Below are 21,727 nucleotides of genomic sequence, written 5' to 3' on the forward strand. Positions count from 1 at the left end.
CAGTCAACCCACTGACACCCCTATCAGATCACAGCAAAATCACACTACTTGAACAGAGCAATACTCAAATCACGAGGCATCAAAGCCAAAGGAACTGAATAATATTAAGAAATGCTAAAGATGAAAGGAAAGTAGTGTGGAAACCTACCAAAAAAAACTATTAGGCAACAACATATTCAATCCCTTTTTGACAACCTCCTGGACAAAACGTGTCACTGCAATAGTGAAGGTGTAAACTTGGCAGTAGAAAACCTGTCAGCTTTCCTATCAAAAAGAAATAAATCAAGTAGAAACCCTAAGACAATTAACAACAATGACAAGTGGTTTGATGAAGAATGCAAAAACCTAAGAAAGAAATTGAGAAACCTATCCAACCAAAAACAGAGACCCAGAAAACCCGAGGATACGCCTTCACTATGATGAATCACTAAAACAATACAGAAAAACAACGGGGAAAAAGGAACAGCACGTCAGAAATCAGCACAATGTAATTGATAATGCAGAGGATCTTCCCAAGGTTGCTGTTCACGAATATCCCACGGTAGTGATTGGGGGTCAAGTTTGTCTCCTAGTATAGCCCATTGGCATTTGTGGTCTGTATATTTTAACATTAACAGCAGACTCATACATTTCCTCAGTGAAAACAATATACTGAGCAAATGTCAAATTGGCTTTTTACCAAATTACCGTACGACCACGTATTCACCCTGCACACCCTAATGGACAAAGAAACAAACCAAAACAAAGGCAAAATCTCATGATTTGTTGATTTAAAAAAAGCTCGACTCAATTTCACATTAAGGTCTGCAATACAATTCATGGAAAGTGGTGTTGGGGAAAAAGCATACATTATAAAATCCATGTACACAAACAACAAGTGTGCGGTTAAAATTGGCAAAAACACATGTTTTGTTCCACAGGAGCCAGGGTGTGAGACAGGGATGCAGCTTAAGCCCCACACTCTTCAACATATACATGTGTGTGTATATATATATATATATATATATATATATATATATATATATATATATATATATATATATATATATATATATATATATATATATATATACATACATACATACACTACTCAAAAAAATAAAGGGAACACTAAAAGAACAAATAACACATCCGAGATCTGATAGAATTAAATATTCTTATTAAATACTATTTTTCTTTACATAGTTGAATGTGCGGACAACAAAATCACACAAGAATTATCAATGGAAATTAAATTTATCATCCCATGGAGGTCTGGATTTGGAGTCACTCTCAAAATTAAAGTGGCTGATCCAACTTTGATGTAACGTCCTTAAAACAAGTCAAAATGAGGCTCAGTAGTGTGTGTGGCCTCCACGTGCCTGTATGACCTCCCTACAACGCCTGGGCATGCTCCTGATGAGGTGGCGGATGGTCTCCTGAGGGATCTCCTCCCAGACCTGGACTAAAGCATCCGCCAACTCCTGGACAGTCTGTGGTGCAACGTGGCATTGGTGGATGGAGCGAGACATGATGTCCCAGATGTGCTCAATTGGATTCAGGTCTGGGGAACGGGTGGGCCAGTCCATAGCATCAATGCCTTCCTCTTGCAGGAACTGCTGACACACCCCAGCCACATGAGGTCTAGCATTGTCTTGCATTAGGAGGAACCCAGGGCCAACCACACCAGCATATGGTCTCACAAGGGGTCTGAGGATCTCATCTCGGTACCTAATGGCAGAGGCTACCTCTGGCGAGCACATGGAGGGCTGTGCGGTCCCCCAAAGAAATGCCACCCACACCATGACTGACCCACCGCCAAACCGGTCATGCTGGAGGATGTTGCAGGCAGCAGAACGTTCTCCACAGCCTCTCCAGACTGTCACGTGCTCAGTGTGAACCTGCTTTCATCTGTGAAGAGCACAGGGCGCCAGTGGCAAATTTGCCAATCTTGGTGTTCTCTGGCAAATGCCAAACGTCCTGCACGGTGTTGGGCTGTAAGCACAACCCCCACCCGTGGACGTCGGGCCCTCATACCACCCTCATGGAGTCTGTTTCTGACCGTTTGAGCAGACACATGCACATTTGTGGCCTGCTGGATGTCATTTTGCAGGGCTCTGGCAGTGCTCCTCCTGCTCCTAGTTGCATAAAGGCGGAGGTAGCGGTCGTGCTGCTGGTTTGTTGCCCTCCTATGGCCTCCTCCACGTCTCCTGATGTACTGGCCTGTCTCCTGGTAGCGCCTCCATGCTCTGGACACTACGCTGACAGACACAGCAAACCTTCTTGCCACAGCTCGCATTGATGTGCCATCCTGGATGAGCTGCACTACCTGAGCCACTTGTGTGGGTTGTAGACTCCGTCTCATGCTACCACTAGAGTGAAAGTACCGCCAGCATTCAAAAGTAACCAAACATCAGCCAGGAAGCATAGGAACTGAGAAGTGGTCTGTGGTCACCACCTGCAGAACCACTCCTTTATAGGCAATTAGCAAGACACCCCCAATAATGTCCAACTGTTGTCTATTCCATTTGTACAACAGCATGTGAAATGTATTGTCGATCAGTGTTGCTTCCTAAGTGGACAGTTTGATTTCACAGAAGTGTGATTGACTTAGAGTTACATTGTGTTGTTTAAGTGTTCCCTTTATTTTTTTGAGCAGTGTATAGGGGGCGGCAGGGTAGCCTGGTGGCTACCCTTGTGGTTAGAACATTGGACTAGTAACCGAAAAGTTGCACGTTCAAATCCTCGAGCTGACAAGGTACAAATCTGTCGTTCTGCCCCTGAACAGGCAGTTAACCCACTGTTCCTAGGCCGTCATTGAAAATAAGAATTTGTTCTTAACTGACTTGCCTAGTTAAATAAAAGGTAAAATAAAAAAAAATAGCATCACTACTCAGGACGATTCTGACTTAGAATATGTGGACAACTACCTAGGTGTCTGGTTAGACTGTAAACTCTCCTTCCAGACTCACATTAAGCATCTCCAATCGGCTTCCTATTTCACAACAAAGCCTCCTTCACTCATGCTGCCAAACATACCCTCGTAAAACTGACAATCCTACCGATCTTTGCAGATGTCATTTACAAAATAGCCTCCAACACTCTACTCAGCAAATTGGATGTAGTCTATCACAGTGCCATCCGTTTTGTCACCAAAGCCCCACATACTGCGACTTGTATGCTCTCGTTGGCTGGCCCTCGCTACATATTCGTCGCCAAAACCACTGGCTCCAGGTCATCTATAAGTCTTTGCTCGGTAAAGCACCATAGCAACACCCACCCGTAGCACGCGCTCCAGCAGGTATATTTCAGTGGTCATCCCCAAAGCCAACACCTCCTTTGGCCCGCTTTTCCTTCCAGTTCTCTGCTGCCAATGACTGGAACGAATTGCAAAAATCACTGAAGCTGGAGTCTTATCTCCCTCTCGAACTTTAAGCATTAGCTGTCAGTGCACATTACCGCTCACTGTACCTGTAAATAGCCCACCCAACTACCTCATCCCCATATTATTTCTTTGCACCCCAGTATCTCTACTTGCACATCATCATCTGCACATCTATCACTCCAGTGTTAATGCTACATTTTAATTATTTCACCTGTATGGCCTATTTATTGCCTTTAACTCCTTAATCTTACTACATTTGCACACACTGTACATAGATTTTTCTATTGTGTTATTGACTGTACGTTTGTTTATAACATGTGCAACTCGGTGTTGTTGTCGCACTGCTTTGCTTTACCTTGGCCAGGTCGCAGTTGTAAATGAGAACTTGTTCTCAACTGGACTACCTGGTTAAATAAAGGTGAATTGTTCAATATTTTTATTTCACAACAATACAGACTCAGCCAGCATAGCCTTGCTATTGTGAGAGGCTGCAGTAGACAGACCTGACTCTCAAGAGAAGACAGGCTATGTGCACTCTGCCCACTAAATGAATTGGAAACTGAGCTGCACTTCCTAACCTCCTGCCAAATGTATGACCATATTAAAGACACATATTTCCCTCAGATTGCACAGATCCACAAAGAATTTGAAAACAAAATGATATATATATATATATATATATATATATATACACACACACACACATCATAGTGTGCCATCACAGCAGCAAGATTTGTGACCTGTTGCCAAAAAGAAAAGGGCAACCAGTTAAGAACAAACACCATTCAAACGTGTAGTGTCTTTGAGTTTTAAAAAGGCTTTAAGTTTGCAATTTCAGATTTGAATGTCCCTTACAAAAAATTGTAACAACCCCTACAAAAATATCCATGAATTAAAATTCACATAATCATTTGCATTTCCAATTGCTGCAAGACTATTTATTTTCCTGCTGGAGCAAACTGGCTCAGATTAAGATCACAAATCTGTAAACAGCCCATTTCAGTGTGTAGAACTGGGCTTATTAAACACTCATTATGTTAGCTGTGTCCCAGAGTTCTCTCTCTATCATCACCAAGGCTTTGTTAACTAGAACCGGGAGGGCTAAGGGATTTTTTTTAAAGTATCATCTTTACATCATACTGTATCTATGAACTTGAAGTATTGTAATTTCTCTCGCTTAGATAATAACTAGCGCTGTCAGAGTTCAGTTAATTAAAGTTCTCTTTTTTTTAATTGTGATTAATCACATTGTCTGAAAGTGTTCAAAATACTCTGAAAACATCCCAAATACATTATCCATACAAGTTCACATTGAGGGTAAAGTGTGCATTCTAAATGTACTTAAAGTTGCTAAGCATTACTTTAGCCAAAATCAAGACGTCAATATTTCTGTAAAGTTTGATGTATGAAAAATTACAGCTTAATTTGAGAAAATTCAGAACTTGCAAATATTCACAGCAATCCCTGCCATTAAATGTTTAATCGTTAATTATAACATCCGGCCCACTGACAAAAAAAGTGCACTAAGCAGTAATCGCTACTCCATATCCTGGTTGCTAAAATTCAAATAGTTCCCCTAATTTCAGTTTGTGTGAGTAAACAAACAAATATAATGTAGAGAATTGTACCATCTAAACAGCTGTGAAAAAAATGTATTTTCCATAACCAGAAATATTGTATTTTCAGCTGATGTACAAATCCGAAAGTAATAGACGCAAAAACAAAACTTAATGGGAAGCGTAGAAATAACACACCTAGAACAAATCTACCACTTCTTAAACTTGCATTCAATTAAAATGACAGATCTTTAACTCAAATGTATATGTGAATTTGGTCGGGTCGACCAAAATGTTATGAATTTCAGCTTAAAGAAAATGTTTTCAGTCATCCAAGTACCAGCAAGAGGTCAAATTAGAGCAGTATAACTTAACTAAATAAATCGTCATCGTCTGTTGGAATTGCACCACTGGTTACTTTAAGAAACCCCAACAGGTACTGGGCTTCCCTCAAAAAGAGAGAGAACAGATTTCTATTTCTTGACTTTTATTACTAGATCAGTTGCATAACCCTCTGTTTTCATAGCCAGTCTCTGCACCTTGTTTCTCTAGCAGTCGTCCTACAGCCTCTGTTTCCTGGGTGGAGAGTCCACTCACCACAGCCATTCTCTCCTCGTGATGAGAGTACAGTCGTGGCCAAAAGTTGAAAATGACACAAATATTAATCTCCAAAGTTTGCTGCTTCAGTGTCTTTAGATATTTTTGTCAGATGTTACTATGGAATACTGAAGTATAATTGCAGGCATTTCATAAGTGTCAAAGGCTTTTATTGACAATCACATGAAATTGATGCAAAGAGTCAATTATTTGCAGTGTTGACCCTTCTTTTTCAAGATCTCTGCAATCCGCCCTGGCATGCTGTCAATTAACTTCTGGGCCACATCCTGACTGATGGCAGCCCACTCTTGTATAATCAATGCTTGGAGTTTGTCAGAATTTGTGGGTTTTTGTTTGTCCACCCGCCTCTTGAGGATTGACCACAAGTTCTCAATGGGATTAAGGTCTGGGGAGTATCCTGGCCATGGACCCAAAATATTTATGTTTTGTTCCCCGAGCCACTTATCACTTTTGCCTTGCTCCATCATGCTGGAAAAGGCATTGTTCATCACCAAACTGTTCCTGGATGGTTGGGAGAAGTTGCTCTTGGAGGATGTGTTGGTACCATTCTTTATTCATGGCTGTGTTCTTAGACAAAATTGTGAGTAAGCACACTCCCTTGGCTGAGAAGCAACCCCACACATGAATGGTCTCAGAATGTCTCAGAGTGGCTTCTTTGCTGCCCTTCTTGACACCAGGCCATCCTTCAAAAGTCTTCGCCTCACTGTGCGTGCAGATGCACTCACACCTGCCTGCTGCCATTCCTGAGAAAACCCTTTTTGTGCAAAGCAATGATGACGACACGTGCTTCTTTGCAGGTAACCATGGTTGACAGAGGAAGAACAATGATTCCAAGCACCACCCTCTTTTTTAAGCTTCCAATCTGTTATTCGAACTCAATCCGCATGACAGAGTGATCTCCAGCCTTGTCCTCTTCAACACTCACACCTGTGTTAACGAGAGAATCACTGACATGATGTCAGCTGGTCCTTTTGTGGCAGGGCTGAAATGCAGTGGAAATGTTTTTGGTGGATTCAGTTCATTTGCATGGCAAAGAGGGACTTTGCAATTAACTGCGATTCATCTGATCAATCTTCATAACATTCTGGAGAATATGCAAATTGCCATCTTACAAACTAAGGCACTAGTAATAAAAGTAATAATTGTGTCATTCTAAAAACTTTTGGCCATGTCTTCTCAGGTCTCCAGTTTCCCAGGATAATGTTTGACATGCTCCTTTTTTTTGTTTTCACCTTGAACTTTCCCCTTGTATATTCTTTTGAGCATGGATTAAATTAAGTATATTCTTTTTGCATATCTGCCTCCTTTGGTTATTCATTTTCATTGTTTGAGTGAGAGCAGCTTTTGAACTTTTAATACTAGTTTGTAACTCTGAGTTGTCACTACTATGGTGATGCAGTGGTTCTAATGGTCTGACTCGGTCATATAGCTCTTTTCTGACCCAATATTTGTTTTAATATATCATATTTAATTTTCTACATTCTTTACATAAAACTTCTTTTTTTTATTTTTTTTACACCAAATACAAACCTAATCTGACCTAATTTTAAGAATGTGCAGATAAAGATTACCAGTAGCTCCTTTTTTATTTTTTTTTACATATCACTGACTAATCGGTTTCCAGGTCATGTGACTGTACCTGCTTCAGTCTTGCTGGTGAAGCCTGCGGCTTGCTTTATGGCAGCAGCAGTGAGAGCCAGGCCTCTGGTCTTCCTCAGGCCATGCTGGAGGACAGCCTCAAACTGGGCACACAAACAGATCACCCTACAGGGGAGATACAATACATCACACACACACAACATCAATAGATCATATCAGTTTTGTAATAATAAAACATTGGTACCTGCTGTCGGAATCTGAGGCGATCTCCTTTCTTCCTCCAAAGCGGATTTGGCACTGAAGAGAAATGAAGAATGACATGGCTATCAAAATAACAATGACAACACATTTACTTACTCAATGGGAGCCTGCCAGCTAGAGACCACAACATCAAACCAGCTAGAAAAAGAATAGGCACAGTATCATATCATGCCTTATAAACAGTAGAAACCATAGAATTACACTGTAATAGCATATCATTACAACAGTTTATGATTATATGACTCATTTGACCATAGCTGTAATGCACTCCTCTTCAGTGGGAATTATCCATAGTAAAGGAATGCAACAGGGAAGCTAACATAACCTGGCCTGTCACGTACAGTAAGGCTCACATAACCTGGAAGGAATGGGATGCGTGGGATAACGAGCAGTAGTTCCGACGTTTGGGTTATTTGGACAAATCACGAATTTCGCAGATGTTACCATCTTTAAAATGTTGGAAGGGGAGGGGACATTCAGACCGTAACTTGCAAAGAGAGAGGGTGTAGCTCCTGGTTCCGCTCCTCCTTAAATCACTTCACATGTATGCACCCAGAACTTAATCGATCAGCAGACCAATTACAAGCGACAGTTCTGCGTTAACGGTGATTACCCCTCACCTGTTTGACAGAGTCAAGCAGCCGCTCCAGCAGGTGTTGTCTCTTTGCGTCATTCTGCTGAGGGCCTGAGGATGAGAAGGAGGGTGATCTTACAAACATGAGTCTGTCAGTTTGGGAAACTCATCTTAGATTTCTGGCCTAAGAGCCATCTCTGGCTAAATCAGAGCTGTACCACAATTTCACCAAACTTATCAGAAATGTATACAAAGATGTGTTCAAAGAAAAATATGATACTTACAAAGGATTCCTAAATCACTGCTAAGAATAATGAAAATGACTGCAGTTTCTACTGGTCATTGTTTTCAGGCTGGTTGTATTGGTGCTAGCTAGGTACCAAGCTAAAGCTAGCTACCCCAGAAGTTGTGGTCGAACAAATAATGCTTTATTACCAATGCGGTACTGCATTTCATAATTGTACAAAATTTGATGCAAAAAATGTGAAGCATTGACCTTGGGCGAATCTATGTAGTCAGAGCTAGATTCTACAAAGCCTGGTCTCTGATCCACTCCGTTGGTGGAGTTCAACAGAAACTTCCTTCACCGTGGAGTTTAGTTTGCTATACCTTGGAGAAAGTTATGGGCTACATGAGGATGGTCAGGACTCAGCCCTTGATTATCGCTCTCAGTTCCATTACACATAAGTGATTGGAGGAAGGCATCTTCTTTACTGGGGTTTTTTGTTAAGAGCCCCGACGCTTAACACACATTGGACCCTGTGTTTCAGATCAACAAGAAATCATTTTCTAAAAACAAAAAAAGGTTAAATTGATACACCTTTACAGGGTTAGGGATCCCACACAGCCATACAGTGGCCTGCAAAAGTATTCCATTCCTTGGCATTTTTCCAATTTTGTTACCTTACAACCTGGAAATAAAATAGATTTTTGGGGGGTTTGTATTAGTTGGATTTACACACAACACGCTTACCACCTTGAAGATGCAAAATATTTTTTGTGAAACAAGCAAGAAATTAGACAAAAAAATGGGAAAGAAACTTGAGCATGCATAAAACTATTCACCACCCCCAGTTAATACTTTGTAGACACCTTTTGCAGCATTTACAGCTGCAAGTCTCTTGGGGTATGTCTCTGTAACAGTATAGTCCGTCCCCTCGCCCCGACCCGTGTGCGAAGCAGAGACGCTCTGCACACGTCAACAGTCACCCTCAAAGCCTCATTACCCATCGCTCCACAAAAGCCGCGGCCCTTGTGAAGCAAAGGGAACCACTACTTCAAGGTCTCAGAGCAAGTGACGTCACCGATTGAAACGCCACTAGCGCACACCACCACTAACTAGCTAGCCATTTCACATCGGCTACACCCACCCCCCTTTTGACCTCTTTCCACAGCAACCAGTGATCTGGGTTGACAGCATCAATGTAACAGTATAGACTTCACGTCCAGGCAGAGCAAGTGGAACCACTACTTCAAGGTCTCAGAGCAAGTGACCTCACCGATTGAAACGCCACTAGCGCGCACCACCGCTAACTAGCTAGCCATTTCACATTGACTACATCTCTATAAGCTTGGCACATCTAGCCACTGGGATTTTTGCCCATTCTTCAAGGCAAAACTTCTCAAAATCCTTCAAGTTGGATGGGTTCTGCTGGTGTACAGCAATCAAAGTCATACCACAGATTCTCAATTGGATTGAGGTCCGGTTATTAGGCTATTCCAAGACATTTAAATGTTTCCCCATAAACCACTTCAGTGTTTCTTTAGCAGTATGATTAGGATCATTGTCCTACTGGAAGGTGAACCTCCATCCCAGTCTCTTGGCAGGTTTGTTGTGGTGCCATAATCTTTTCATGTTTTAATAATGGATTTAATGGTGCTCTGTGGGATGTTCAAAGTTCATGATATTTTTTTATAACCCAACCCTGATCTGTACTTCTCCACAACTTTGTCCCTGACCTGTTTGGAGAGCTCCTTGGTCTTCATGGTGACCCTTGCTTAGTGGTGTTGCAGAGTCTGGAGCCTTTCAAAACAGGTGTATATATACTGAGACCATGTGACAGATCATGTGACACTTAGATTGCACACAGGTGGAATTTATTTAACTAATTGTGTCACTTCTGAAGGTAACTGGTTGCACCAGATCTTATTTTGGGGCTTCATAGCAAAGTGGGTGAATACATATGCACACACCACTTATCAGTTTATAATTTTAAGTTTTTTTTTTCTCACCAATTTGTGTATGTCCATATGTCCATTACATGAAATCCAAATAAAAATCCATTTAAATTACAGGTCGTAATGCAACAACATCGGAAAAACGCCAAGAGGGATGAATACGTTTGCCAGGCACTGTATCGCCATGGAAGTCAGAGAGACCACTGATCATCTATTTAGCATGCTCGAAACACCTGTGTGTAATAGAAGATGCCACCAGAAACGTTGCCAGTGTACCCATGAAAATAACAGGTTCCTTCGACCTTAAGAAGTTACGGTAACGTTATGCTCTGTAAGAGCACATCTTGGGCTAGTCAGGACTCAGGAGCAATACAATAAGTCTTACTATTATAATTGGAAGGGTTTCTTTGATGAACAATTTGTTTGATGACATCTATGGTCTCATGCAGTCAAGAAAAAAATCGATTTGCATGGGGAGATTCAAGATAAACGCGGGAAGAGTCATCTATCCTTCACGCCTGCCTGAACACACATGATAATTATGCTTTGTCATCCATTCTAAACCTCTTAATAGTCCTATGTCCGTAAACCAGACAAAATTCGCGCAATAAGCCAAAGCCAGGTGTCAATTGATGGTAGAACAAAAAGTTGTTTTTTTAGCTACAACTCACCGTTCATTCTGTCAGTCCGAGTATGTTAGTTGTTGACACACCACATGTAAACTAGTTCATGGTTCAACTTGGTGGATATCCAGAATTCTATTGCGATTCATCACATTCTGTACGAACCGAACCCTGTGTGGCAGGGAGCACAACTTCCATGATGCAGCCCTCCCTTCCTTCTTCCCATCAACACAACCTCGGTCCGTGGCCCACTGTTGCTCCTGTCGGCTGGAACTACAGAGGCCTGCGAGTTGTCATTTATCACTATATAGTTAACCCGAGTCACATTTGTAGATAAAATGGTTGACTAACAAACCCATCCGCATTGGTCGATTCGGCGACTGGACTGTCGTGGCTCTGGTAATCGTCTAGCTGTAATAAAATGAATTCATTTTGACACTTCGGTGCCCCTGCCTGCAAAGCGAAACAACGTCGGCGCTGCAGGTCACATGACCAGACACACTGTTGTCATATGACTGGTTAGGAGCGATTTGAATCTGTATCAGTGTTAAACGTTCTCTTGTTTTCAAAAACAGTATTCATTGACAGTTCTCTTTTTATGAAAAGCTGTGTGTGTGAGAGAGAGCACGTCTGATCTCTAGACTAGAGACATCAAGCTACAAAGCCAGACCTCCACACCCCCTCTATTTTCCTCTGTGTGGTTAAAGGTCTGTACTGTCTTAGTTGTGACAAGTATAGTGTATATGACACTAAATGTTTTTATTTTGGGGGAACTTGTGTAAGTGTAATATTTACTGTTCACTTTTATTGTTAATTTAACTTTCGTTTATCTATTTCACCTGCTTTGGCAATGTAAACATGTGTTTCCCATGCCAATAAAGCCCCTTGAATTTAATTTAATTGATAGTGATATGAATGTAAGGGTTAGGCAATGTATTGGGAAGAGTGACAAGGATATGCATTACATTAAGTGTTGAAAAAAAGAGTAGTACTTCACAGAATAGTCACAGGTTGTTATGAATGGAGAGGAAAATAAGTGAATCAATCACCAATCAAATTGCTGATCAGGATCAAATGTGGAAGCACATATTGTGACAGACAGGCATAACCTGTGTGCCTGCTGACAACAGCCAATGCCTAATTTCCATTCATGTGAAAGTATGTGTTGCCCCCTTTATTTATCCTACGGTTCTGACTTGGTGTACAGGTAGAACACTGTAAAAACGGCCCATGTTCTTTATTCTATTGCTGTACATTTCAAAAGTGCTGAACAAATAGTTCTATTGACAATGTCTGTCCTAACTCGCTCATTAATGTCTTCATCTAAATTACGGATTGCCTCTTATCTGCTAGTCGTCACCTTATGCCATAATTTGTACATCTCAACTGTCAATAGAAACCACATTTGTTTAAGCAAGTCAGCCATATTAGCTATGTTTTGGTGGTAAATTAGGCTGAATGTACTATTTCACTGCCAGACAAGGTTCCGCTGATAGCCAGGTGTAGCAGTGGTAAGATGTTGTGACTCTGCTGTTGGGACAGCTTTATGTAGGCCCTAACATTGTGGGAACATTTTTTTTTACCCCACCAAGATTTACATGCTAAAATCACTCCTGCCTATGCTTAGTCTAATACAGTGGCAACTAAAAGATACCAAAAACAATTTAGTCCAATCTATGTAAGCTAAATATGATGCGACTGTCCATGTTTCTGATTTCTGTGTGTGCGCGCATGCAAGTAGTAAAAACATGTTGACTCGCCCTACTTGTAGAGATGGTAATGCCATCCTCCTCTCTTCCATGTTGATGAAATGGTCTATCACTCTGTCATACAGTACACCCTTAACATTTTTGTTGTCTTAGGACAGTGGTACACGAACTATGAGAGTATTTATTTTAAAAGAACTCACTCTGGTTTTAAACTTACTCTTGAATGTTGTAATAGTAGAATACACAAGGTGCAATTTTGAAATTGAGTAGTGTATCATCAGTTCCATTTGTCATTATCAAAACAGTTTTTTTAATTCAAATTTATCACAAAATTAACCCCAAAAGTTTAATCGAGGATCCATTAAAAGGGGTTCTTTGAAGAACCCTTTTATTTATTTTTTATTTAACCATTTATTTAACTCGGCAAGTCAGTAAGGAACAAATTCTTATTTACAACGACGGCCTACCCTAAGGCGAAAGGCCTCCTACAGGGATGGAGGATAAAACATTTAAATACACAGTAGAGAAAGCTTGTTGGACACTAAGAAAGATTTGTTGTAGAGTGTTTAACAAAAAATCTGGGGAGGGGCCAGCTGCTAAAAATAGCAGCACAACATTGCTTAGAATCAAGGGCAATGGTGACATCATTGAGGACCTTTAAGGTTGCAGTGGCACATGCGTAACCTGAGCGGAAACCAGATTGCATACCAGAGAGAATACTATAAACATCAAGAAAGCCAGTCAGTTGATTATTGACACGTTTTCCCAACACTTTTGATAAACAAGGCAAAATAGAAATAGGCCTATAACAGTTAGGATCAGCTTGATCTCACCCTTTATATAAAGGACTGGCTGCCTTCCAAGCAATGGGAACCTCCCCAGAGAGGAGAGACAGGTTAAAAAGGTCAAAGATAGGCTTGGCGATGATAAGGGCAGCACCCTTAAAGAAGAAAGGGTCAAGTTTAAGGAGTTCCTTTAACACCTTGGACTCAGTGGCCGCCTGCAGGGAGAAACTTTGTAGCGGGGTAGGGGAAAAGAGGGAGGAGCATTGGGACTAGTAGCATTAGAAGGGTGGGAGATGGGGAAATGTTGGACGGGGAAGGAGGCATGGCAGAGTCAAATTAGAATCCTGACTTAATGAAGTGGTGTTTAAAGAGCTCAGCCATGTGCTTCTTGTCAGTAACAACCACATCATCAACATTAAGGGACATGGGCAGCTGTGAGGAGGAGGGTTTATTCTCCAGGTCTTTAATCGTTTCCCAGAACTTCTTGGGGTTAGACACACATAGAGAGAACTGCTCCTTAAAGTAACACATTTCGGCCTTCCGGGTAGCCTGAGTGCACTTATTTCTCATTTGCCTGAACGAGAGCCAGTCAGCCTACGTATGCATCTGCCGAGCCTTTCGCCAAATGCAATTCTTGAGGTGGAGTAACTCTGCAAGATCACGTTCGAACCAGGGGTTGAATCTGTTTTTAATTCTCATTTTCGTTATGGGGGCGTGTTTGTTAACAACAACACTGAAAATATGAAAAAAATAAGGTCCAAGCGTCTTCGACAGAGGGGATCAAGCTGATTCTATACCATTTTACAGAGGCCAGTTCATGAAGGAAGCTCATTAGTTTCTTTAGCAAGCGTCTATGACAAATCAGGACAGGTTGTTTCACTGAGCAGCCATTACAAACACAGGCTGTAAAACAGTGATCACTAAGGTCATTACAGAAAACACCAGACTGATACCTATCAGGGTTATTTGTGAACATCGAGGAGAGTAGCCTTTCTGGGTGTTTTGGAGTCATACCTTGTGGGATTGGTAATAATCTGAGACAGTTCTAGGGAGTCCCATTGCGTTAGGACTTGGTCAGTTGGTTTAAGCATGTCCCAGTTTAGGTCACCTAGCAGGACAAATTCAGATTTAGTGTAAGGTGCCAGGAGAGAGCTTAGGGCAGGTAGGATACAGGCCGGTGCTGATGGAGGATGATAGCACCCAGCAACAGTCAACAAAGTGCTATTTGAAAGTTTAATGCTTAAAACCAGCAAATCAAATTGTTTGGGGACAGAATTGGTGGAGACAACCAAGCACTGAAGGTGATCCTTGGTAAAGAGTGCCAATCCACCACCTTTGGAAGATATGTCTTGCCAAAAAAGGTTATAATCAGAAAGGTTAACATCAGTATTCAAAACAGTCTTCCTTAACCACGTCTCAGTAATGACCAACCAACACATCTGGATTGGAGCTGTGAACCCACACTTTAAATTGATACATTTGAGGTAATACGCTTCAGTGTTAACATGCAGAAAACCCAGGCTTTTACGAGAGCAGAAATCAGTGAAGCAGATATCAAAGCACAAGTCAGAATTGGGGCTAACAACAGTAGATGGGCCACATTTAATGGGTGTGCTTTTATTTCTGGAGGCAGATTTCTTGTAGGGGCTCTGGATTTGGATTTGAGCAGGGTCAGCTGTGAGAGACTCCTGCCATTTGTTGAGATCAAAGGCTTCGACACCTCTCATGTCACACATCAGTGCTAATTGAAGTTGTATCTGGTCTGTCTCAGTTCCAGGTTGGATGGTGTCCTCAGGTCTCTGCTGATCGTTTGCCAGAGCACCATCTGTATAGCTTGGAAGAAGGAATCCTTGTCAGCAGTAACCCCTCCAGGTAATTTTGTCCAAAATTAGGTTGTAGGTTTGGAGTTTTGATCTGCAGTGAAGGTTATGCTGTGGAGGGTAGCATCCTGAATATGTCCCTGCCCAAAAAAGTGTATCTATCTTTTTGTAAAAAACATGTTGGAAAATGTGAGAGCTCACATGCAGCTGTCTCTCTCTCTCTCTCATTATACTTTTTTGAGATTACTACAACAACAACAAAAACTATTTATATTTTCTTTAAACCTTTAAAGGGTTCTTCGAGGGAACTTATAGGGGTTCCCCCACAGTTTCAGCTTGAAGAACCCCTAAAGGATACTCCAGGAACCTTCTTTTTTGAGTGTAATGTGTAGGGGTTAGTCCTTGTGCCACGCATAGACTGGTGAGATTTTAGAATAAAAGAGGAACTATACTCACAGCAGGAGGGTGTTACTCATCATACAAAGTAGGTAAATATAGATTTACATTCAATTCAAACATTTAAATCAAATCAAAATCAAATCAAAAGTATTTATATAGCCCTTCGTACATCAGCTGATATCTCAAAGTGCTGTACAGAAACCCAGCCTAGAACCCCAAACAGCAAGCAATGTGTAGGTGTAGAAGCATTTAAAGTAATTATCGAGTGAAAATCAAACTTTTAAAAGTTCAAACTCTGCTAACTCATACTCAAATAAGGTTCTATACTCGTATTTGTGGCCAAAGTATTAATTAGGGAAAAAAACACTTGAAACAAATCTCAAACAGAAGGTTTAAAAATTGCTTGCTATTTCCTCATAGAGTATGTCATACTTTTGTCGTGCCCTCTTCACGACAGTCTTGGTGTGCTTGGACCATGTTAGTTTGTTGGTGATGTGGATGCCAAGGAACTTGAAGCTTTCAACCTGCTCCACTACAGCATCAGGACCAGCCCAACCACACACATCATCCTCATGGAAAGGTAGACCACGGCAGTGGCATGTTGGGTGTACTCACACTAGAGTGGAGGAACAGCACTGCACCCAGCATCAGGGCTCCCATCACCATGACTGGTTTGTGGATGTAGGCACAGCGATGTGGTTCTGGACACAGGATTCTCCTCACATAATCTTGTTCTATAACACCACCCTCATAAGGATGCTGCAATAATGACTGTCTTGTCAGACTCCGCCCTCAAGTGACAAGCTGCCCTTATGGAACTGCCCTTTTCTTCAAAGTGAACGAGATGAATAGTTTGCATCTCACCTCATGAATACTTTTAACTTATGCAATATAATTGTTTTGTCTTTAGATGCGCTTATCCAGTGAGTTATATGCACTGAATACTTACAGGAGCAATTAGTTGTGCTTTCCTCAAGGGCAGGCTTTTTCACCTAGTTGGCCCCAGGATTCAAACCAGCAACCTTGTTACTGGCACAATGCTCTTAACCACCTGGCTACCTGTCTACTGACAAGTATCAGTAGGGGTGCAGCTATGGACAGCAGCCTCCCTACTTACGTGAGCCTGACAGCTCTTCAATTCCTAAAGCTCACTCCACTCACGTGATTCCACCCAGTTAACCACACCAAATAGGTGTTACCAATACTAGATGTGGACCCTAGTAGGTATGGATTGTCAACTCACTAACTCCAGCAGCTTTGAAATTCATGTGAAAGTGAACAATTAACGTGGCAGACCACTAGTCTGATAGAAGAGCACTACAGTGAACCCAGTCTGATATTAGAAAAGTAAATATGGCCTGTAAGGATCAGGCAGCAGCCACACGGCCTGTTCTCATCAACAATAGCCTTGTCATCCGACAGACTACTGTATTTGGACTGAGCTCACCATGGTAAACACCACTCAAGGCTAATGCATCAGAAACCACTAAAAGCCTGATTTAATTGGTTTGCATCACATAAATCATGTTCACAAAATATTGACAGTGAGCCCATTTTGTATAAGACAGACAACATACTTCAGTAGTTTTTTAAATTTATATGTTGAGTTTACACATTACATTAAACAAAACCCTTTGAGGCAGACAGACAATTACAGCTCATTTGAGTTTGTCCTTGGATCAATTCAACAAACTGAAATGTTAACAGTTCTATATTTATAAACCAGTCCTTTATAATCAGTGATGAAGTCAGAGTTCAATGTAGAGAAAGGGGGAGTAATAGACATTAATGGATAGGAACGCTTTGTTCATTGAGTTGTCAAGACAAAAGTCTTGAGATTGAGGCACTTTCCTTTAAGCAGCCTTCTTGGTCCTTCTGCTTTTTCTTCTCATAGCCTTCTTCCCCCCTGTCGGGTTGGGTGCCTTCTTCCCCCCTGTCGGGTTGGGTGCCTTCTTCCCCCCTGTCGGGTTGGGTGCCTTCTTCCCCCCTGTCGGGTTGGGTGCCTTCTTCCCCCCTGTCGGGTTGGGTGCCTTCTTCCCCCCTGTCGGGTTGGGTGCCTTCTCAAGTCCCTTCTTGGTCTGCTTCTACCGGCATCAGAGGAGCAATCAATTAGCACAGTACTGAGAGGAGTCTGTAGATACATTAGTCATTATTTATATACTTTTATCCAGAGCAACTTAGTGCAATCATCTTTAAGACAGCTAGGTTAGACAACCACATGCATAGAATCTACATTTCTTCAATAACAGCCATCAGTAAAATCAGAGCTGGGGGGGGGGGGGGTCAAGGTGAGGATTATTTAAAGATACTGTTTGTAGAGGTAGGTTTTCTGATGTTTCAGAAGATGGGCAGGGACTGCTATCTTAGCTTCAGGGGGAAGCTGTTTCCGCCACTGGTGTGCCAGGACAGAGGAGATTGACCTGATACAAAATGTCAAATAACCTCCAGTCTGTCAGTGTTCCCAGGGAGTGAACAGGGAGACAGCACAAAAAGGACACTGCTCCCCCGCCTCACTGGAATGAGGTTCATGCAACACTGGATTTAAGCCAAAATTCATACAGAGAGTGAACCAGGTTACAAACCAGTGCAGACAAGTCAGCAAAAATGTAATTTGACAAAAATATTTTGACACGTGGTACAGACCTCCAGTTTAGCTTTTTTGCTTGGCGGTACTATGGGAACAAGCTGTGGAATCTCTTCCTCTACTTCAGCACCTGTGTTTTTTTCTGTAGACTTCTGTTCCTTCTTAGCAGACTTCTGTTTGCTTGCAGTTTTCTGAAATTCACAAAAAAAGGTTATAGGTATTCTTTATGAGCAGGAGGATGTGGGGTCTACCTGTCTATATATAAATATATGAAATTGACCCCCGTAGCCCATATGTGGCACCAGGGGATATTTTTATTTAACTAGGCAAGTCAATTAAGAACAAATTCTTATTTTCAATGACGGCCTAGGAACAGTGGGTTAACTGCCTTGTTCAGGGGCAGAACGACAGATGATTACCTTGTCGGCTCAGGGATTCGATCTTGCAAGCTTTCGGTTACAAGTCCAACACTAACCACTAAGCTACCTGCCGCCCCACTATGTTGATGTTCCCAGAGAGTGAACGGGGAGACTGCACAAAAAGGACAGCTCCCCTGCCTCACTGGAATGAGGTTCATATAGCACTGGATTTAAACCTAAAATCATACTGAGTGTAAACCAGGTTCCGAACCAGTGCAAAGACATGTCCTTAGAAAGATTTAGTTTGACAAAAAGATAACTTCAATTATAATCTTAAAATACTACTTACAAGCATTTGTGTGTAGCACTCCTACCTTGGCATCCATGGCTGTGCGGGCCTGTTTCTTTGTCTCCTCTAAGAGGGTCAGGTGGTTCATGTTAGAGGTGTAGATGGGCAGAGCTACTGATGACTGGCTCTTCAGGTGGATGATCTTTATCAATGGTCCTTTCTGCAAAGCAGCAAACCGCAGCCATCTAGTCTCAAACATGTACTTTCACACATACCTTTTTAGGTCAACTTCATTTATGTGAGAAACATTTAATGGTACAGCCAAAAACATTGCCATCCTGTGTATAGCATCTGATTGTGGCCTCTTGTCAGGGACCTTGATTTGTTGGGGTGAGGGGGCACATGGGTTTAATCCCTCTGCTATAAAGCGCAGGCAATAAGCTTAATGTACCACAGTACTATAGGCCTAGTAAACTCACCCCAGACAACAGCTGGGCCCAAATGTTTATTTAACATTGGGTATAACTGACATTAACATATAATAAAAGTGTAAATATCTGTAGTGACCATCAGTCGTGAGCTCAGGAGGATCCCTGGCAGCAAACTCACCACGCGTAGTTTGGTCACAATGGTGCTAACAGCAGAGTCGATATTCTCTGCTATTTCATCTGCAGCCATCCCAGAGTGGGCCACACGAGCCATGCTAAAACAAACAATTACATGATACAAAAGGCAGTGTGAATGAATGAATTCTATGAACACGGACAATATTAGACACTTGACAATTTGTGTCAAAGTTGTAGAGACAGGCTCCAATAGAGAGGGAGGTCCGTCTGGATATACTTTGAGTCACTATGGCACCATCATTGCCCATGTCCAACACAGACAGGAGGACAGGGTTTGCTGGGGTGCAGTTATTCATCAAGTCAAGCTTGGAGCAGGCCTCACCAGCAGCAGCCTTTCTTAGAAATGGAGATGGTTGTTCCCTGGATGGTTCGCTGGATATCTAAGGCCAGCTTCTTGCTCCGCAGGTTTACTGACAAAGGCTCCCTAAGCAGAGGAGAGAAACACTACATTAGAACACCAGAAGGGCTGGCTTGAAGGCACATTTCAACTTAAGTGATTTGATGCATTTCAAGGCCAGGGAACAGCACTTGGGGCTATGTTGATGTTCCCAGAGAGTGAACAGGGAGACAGCACAAAAAGGACACCGCTCCCCTGCCTCACTGGAATTAGTTTCATATAGCACTGGATTTAAACCAACATTCATACGGAGTGTGAAACAGGTTCCGAACCAATGCAAAAATAAGTCTAAATAGATTTCATTTGACTAAAATAGACAAGTTGATCAACCAATAGAACACATTTACAAGCATACTTTTTCCTCTCGTAAAAGTGCTTGCCAATGTGTGAGGACAGCAGGCGGCGAACACGGTCGTCTGACAGGAACATGTCAAAATTCCCCAGCAGCCTTCTTTTGGCCTCAAAGGGCTTGTACTCAGTCTTCAGCATTTTGTAAGGGATCACCTATAGAAAGATTGGGATATGCCTGGGTGAGTTGAGTCATGCACCAACAAGTAAAGGACCATATCAAAAAACAAGAAGCTCTGATCAATAATACATGCTTATACAGTATGACAATAGGTAACTGTGTAAAAGCTGTAGAGGCAGACTAATAGAGAGGGAGGTCCACCTGGGAGTCACTATGGCACCATCATTGGCCATGTCCAACACAGACAGGAGGACAGGGTTTGCTGAGGTGCACTTATTCACATTGGATGACCAAACACTAGTTACAGACTAAAGTAAATCAGATGAGATGCATTTGAGGATGAGGTAAGCACTGCGGGTGTCTAGAAAAACAATCAATAATAACTAATATTATTGGTGTTAGTAATACCTCTGTGACGTTCTTGACCCCTCTCTCAGCCAGCAGTTTCTTGTAGAACCTCTGGGTCTGGTCAGGGGTCATGTTGGGCTCATCTCTGGTGAAGAGACAAACCTCATCTGTGTCAGTCCGGATGCCATGAGGCAAGGGGCTGAGGGAGAAACAGGGGACTTGTGGTTATTACTGGACAGTTTCAACACTATACTGCAGGACAAGGGGTTAATTGCTCCACACATTCAATGTATTTTTCCATAGCTATGCCTGTATTATGTAACCATGTTGGTTTGTAGCTCTGGACAGTGTTGGCAGAGGGACTCACATGCGGATGGTCTGGGCCTGCTTGGGGATTTTCCATAGTGTAAAGAGGAGGGATAGGTGTTGACTCTCGTCCAGGAGCAGAAAGTCTGGGGTAGACTTAGTCTTCAGGAAAGCCAGCAGTGCTTGAACTGCTTTCTTCACCTGGGAACACAATGAGAAGTTATGAAGAAATGTAAAAACAGTGACAAATTCATCTGTAATTTTGTTCAAATAGACAACACATTGACCAAATGCAAATAACCAGCCGCATTAGGTAAGTTACACAAACCGTCCTGAACAAGTCAGCTCAGATGAGAAAGCGAACGATAGCTAGCCAACGTTACAACTTTTTCACTTTTAACCTACAAAAGTCGGACTAGTAAAGGGTCGATATTTTTCCAGTTTTACCAAGAACCAATGTGAGACATTGTAGACAACTCCGAAAGTGTGTTCACAGCGTTTCCAGTTAAGATACAGAAAATAAGTGACTTGCCTCGTGTTGCGAACTATCCGACCGCACAAGCTAACGCTAGCTAGCTTGCTATCCAGCTGGTTGCTAGCTTCAGAGAAAGCTGTCTTACAAAACATAACCTACTGATATCACCCCGCTTTTCCTGGCATCCGTAGAACTACACTTTTGTTAAAGAAGACATTATCAAAGTGATTTTAGACATTACCTGTACCCGGTCCAGCGCCAACTCCTCAGATTTGTCTGCCATGCTTCTTCACGTGTTTTATCCGATGTAACGCATGCGCATATCGATTGGCTCACGTCACTCTTGCAATTGAAACTTCCCAACTTTATTTGCGAACAGCTTGAGGAC

The 21,727-nt window shown here is 42.0% G+C and overlaps 2 protein-coding genes and 2 non-coding genes across 12 annotated transcripts in view; all 4 read right to left on the bottom strand.

The window, feature by feature from the left end:
• The window catches only part of LOC109898932 (sorting nexin-29), a 154,041-nt gene extending 142,775 nt beyond the window's left edge, over positions 1-11,266 (bottom strand). For 3 of the 4 annotated variants that reach the window (XR_004211563.1, XM_031835306.1, XM_031835305.1), the window contains exons 1-4: positions 10,822-11,266; positions 8,019-8,083; positions 7,382-7,434; positions 7,178-7,302 (exon numbers count right to left, since the gene is read on the bottom strand). Coding sequence is in view for 3 of the 4 variants with exons in the window: in XM_031835306.1 (XP_031691166.1) it covers positions 7,178-7,302; positions 7,382-7,434; positions 8,019-8,083; positions 10,822-10,828 (250 nt within the window). In the remaining variant the exon portion in view is untranslated. The remainder of the gene's footprint in view (positions 1-7,177; positions 7,303-7,381; positions 7,435-8,018; positions 8,084-10,821) is intronic. The other variant, XM_020493985.2, reaches the window with a different exon arrangement.
• A 5,696-nt stretch (positions 11,267-16,962) lies between these two features.
• On the bottom strand, positions 16,963-21,710 carry rsl1d1 (ribosomal L1 domain containing 1). Of its 6 annotated transcripts, none has more exons than XM_031835310.1 (10): positions 21,581-21,710; positions 20,926-21,065; positions 20,619-20,757; positions 20,097-20,245; positions 19,667-19,768; positions 19,328-19,421; positions 18,804-18,938; positions 18,130-18,261; positions 17,544-17,564; positions 16,968-17,435 (listed from the first exon to the last, which is right to left on the bottom strand). In XM_031835310.1, the coding sequence occupies exons 1-10, from the start codon at positions 21,620-21,622 to the stop codon at positions 17,340-17,342; spliced, it is 1,050 nt and encodes a 349-aa protein (XP_031691170.1). In that variant the 5' UTR covers positions 21,623-21,710; the 3' UTR covers positions 16,968-17,339. The 6 variants fall into 6 exon arrangements, with proteins under 6 accessions (XP_020351302.2, XP_031691170.1, XP_031691169.1 ...); XM_031835309.1 differs by having other exon boundaries at positions 17,544-17,567; XM_031835308.1 differs by having other exon boundaries at positions 17,544-17,570.
• On the bottom strand, positions 19,109-19,235 carry LOC116376374 (small nucleolar RNA ACA64). Its single transcript, XR_004211787.1, has one exon. It is a non-coding gene; the product is annotated as a small nucleolar RNA ACA64 (small nucleolar RNA).
• Positions 19,503-19,630, bottom strand: LOC116376365 (small nucleolar RNA SNORA55). Its single transcript, XR_004211778.1, has one exon. It is a non-coding gene; the product is annotated as a small nucleolar RNA SNORA55 (small nucleolar RNA).
• Positions 21,711-21,727: the final 17 nt, after the last annotated feature.

Source organism: Oncorhynchus kisutch, linkage group LG11, assembly GCF_002021735.2.
Source record: "Oncorhynchus kisutch isolate 150728-3 linkage group LG11, Okis_V2, whole genome shotgun sequence".
NCBI lineage: Eukaryota > Metazoa > Chordata > Actinopteri > Salmoniformes > Salmonidae > Oncorhynchus > Oncorhynchus kisutch.

Bases quoted from the DNA above. Each gene is read 5' to 3' on its own strand.
- rsl1d1 (XM_020495713.2), bottom strand. From the start codon at position 21,622: ATGGCAGACAAATCTGAGGAGTTGGCGCTGGACCGGGTACAG. The intron at 21,066-21,580 runs GTAATGTCTAAA...TTGTGTTCCCAG, and splicing joins TGGCGCTGGACCGGGTACAG to GTGAAGAAAGCAGTTCAAGC. The intron at 20,246-20,618 runs GTATTACTAACA...ATCTTTCTATAG, and splicing joins GGGTCAAGAACGTCACAGAG to GTGATCCCTTACAAAATGCT.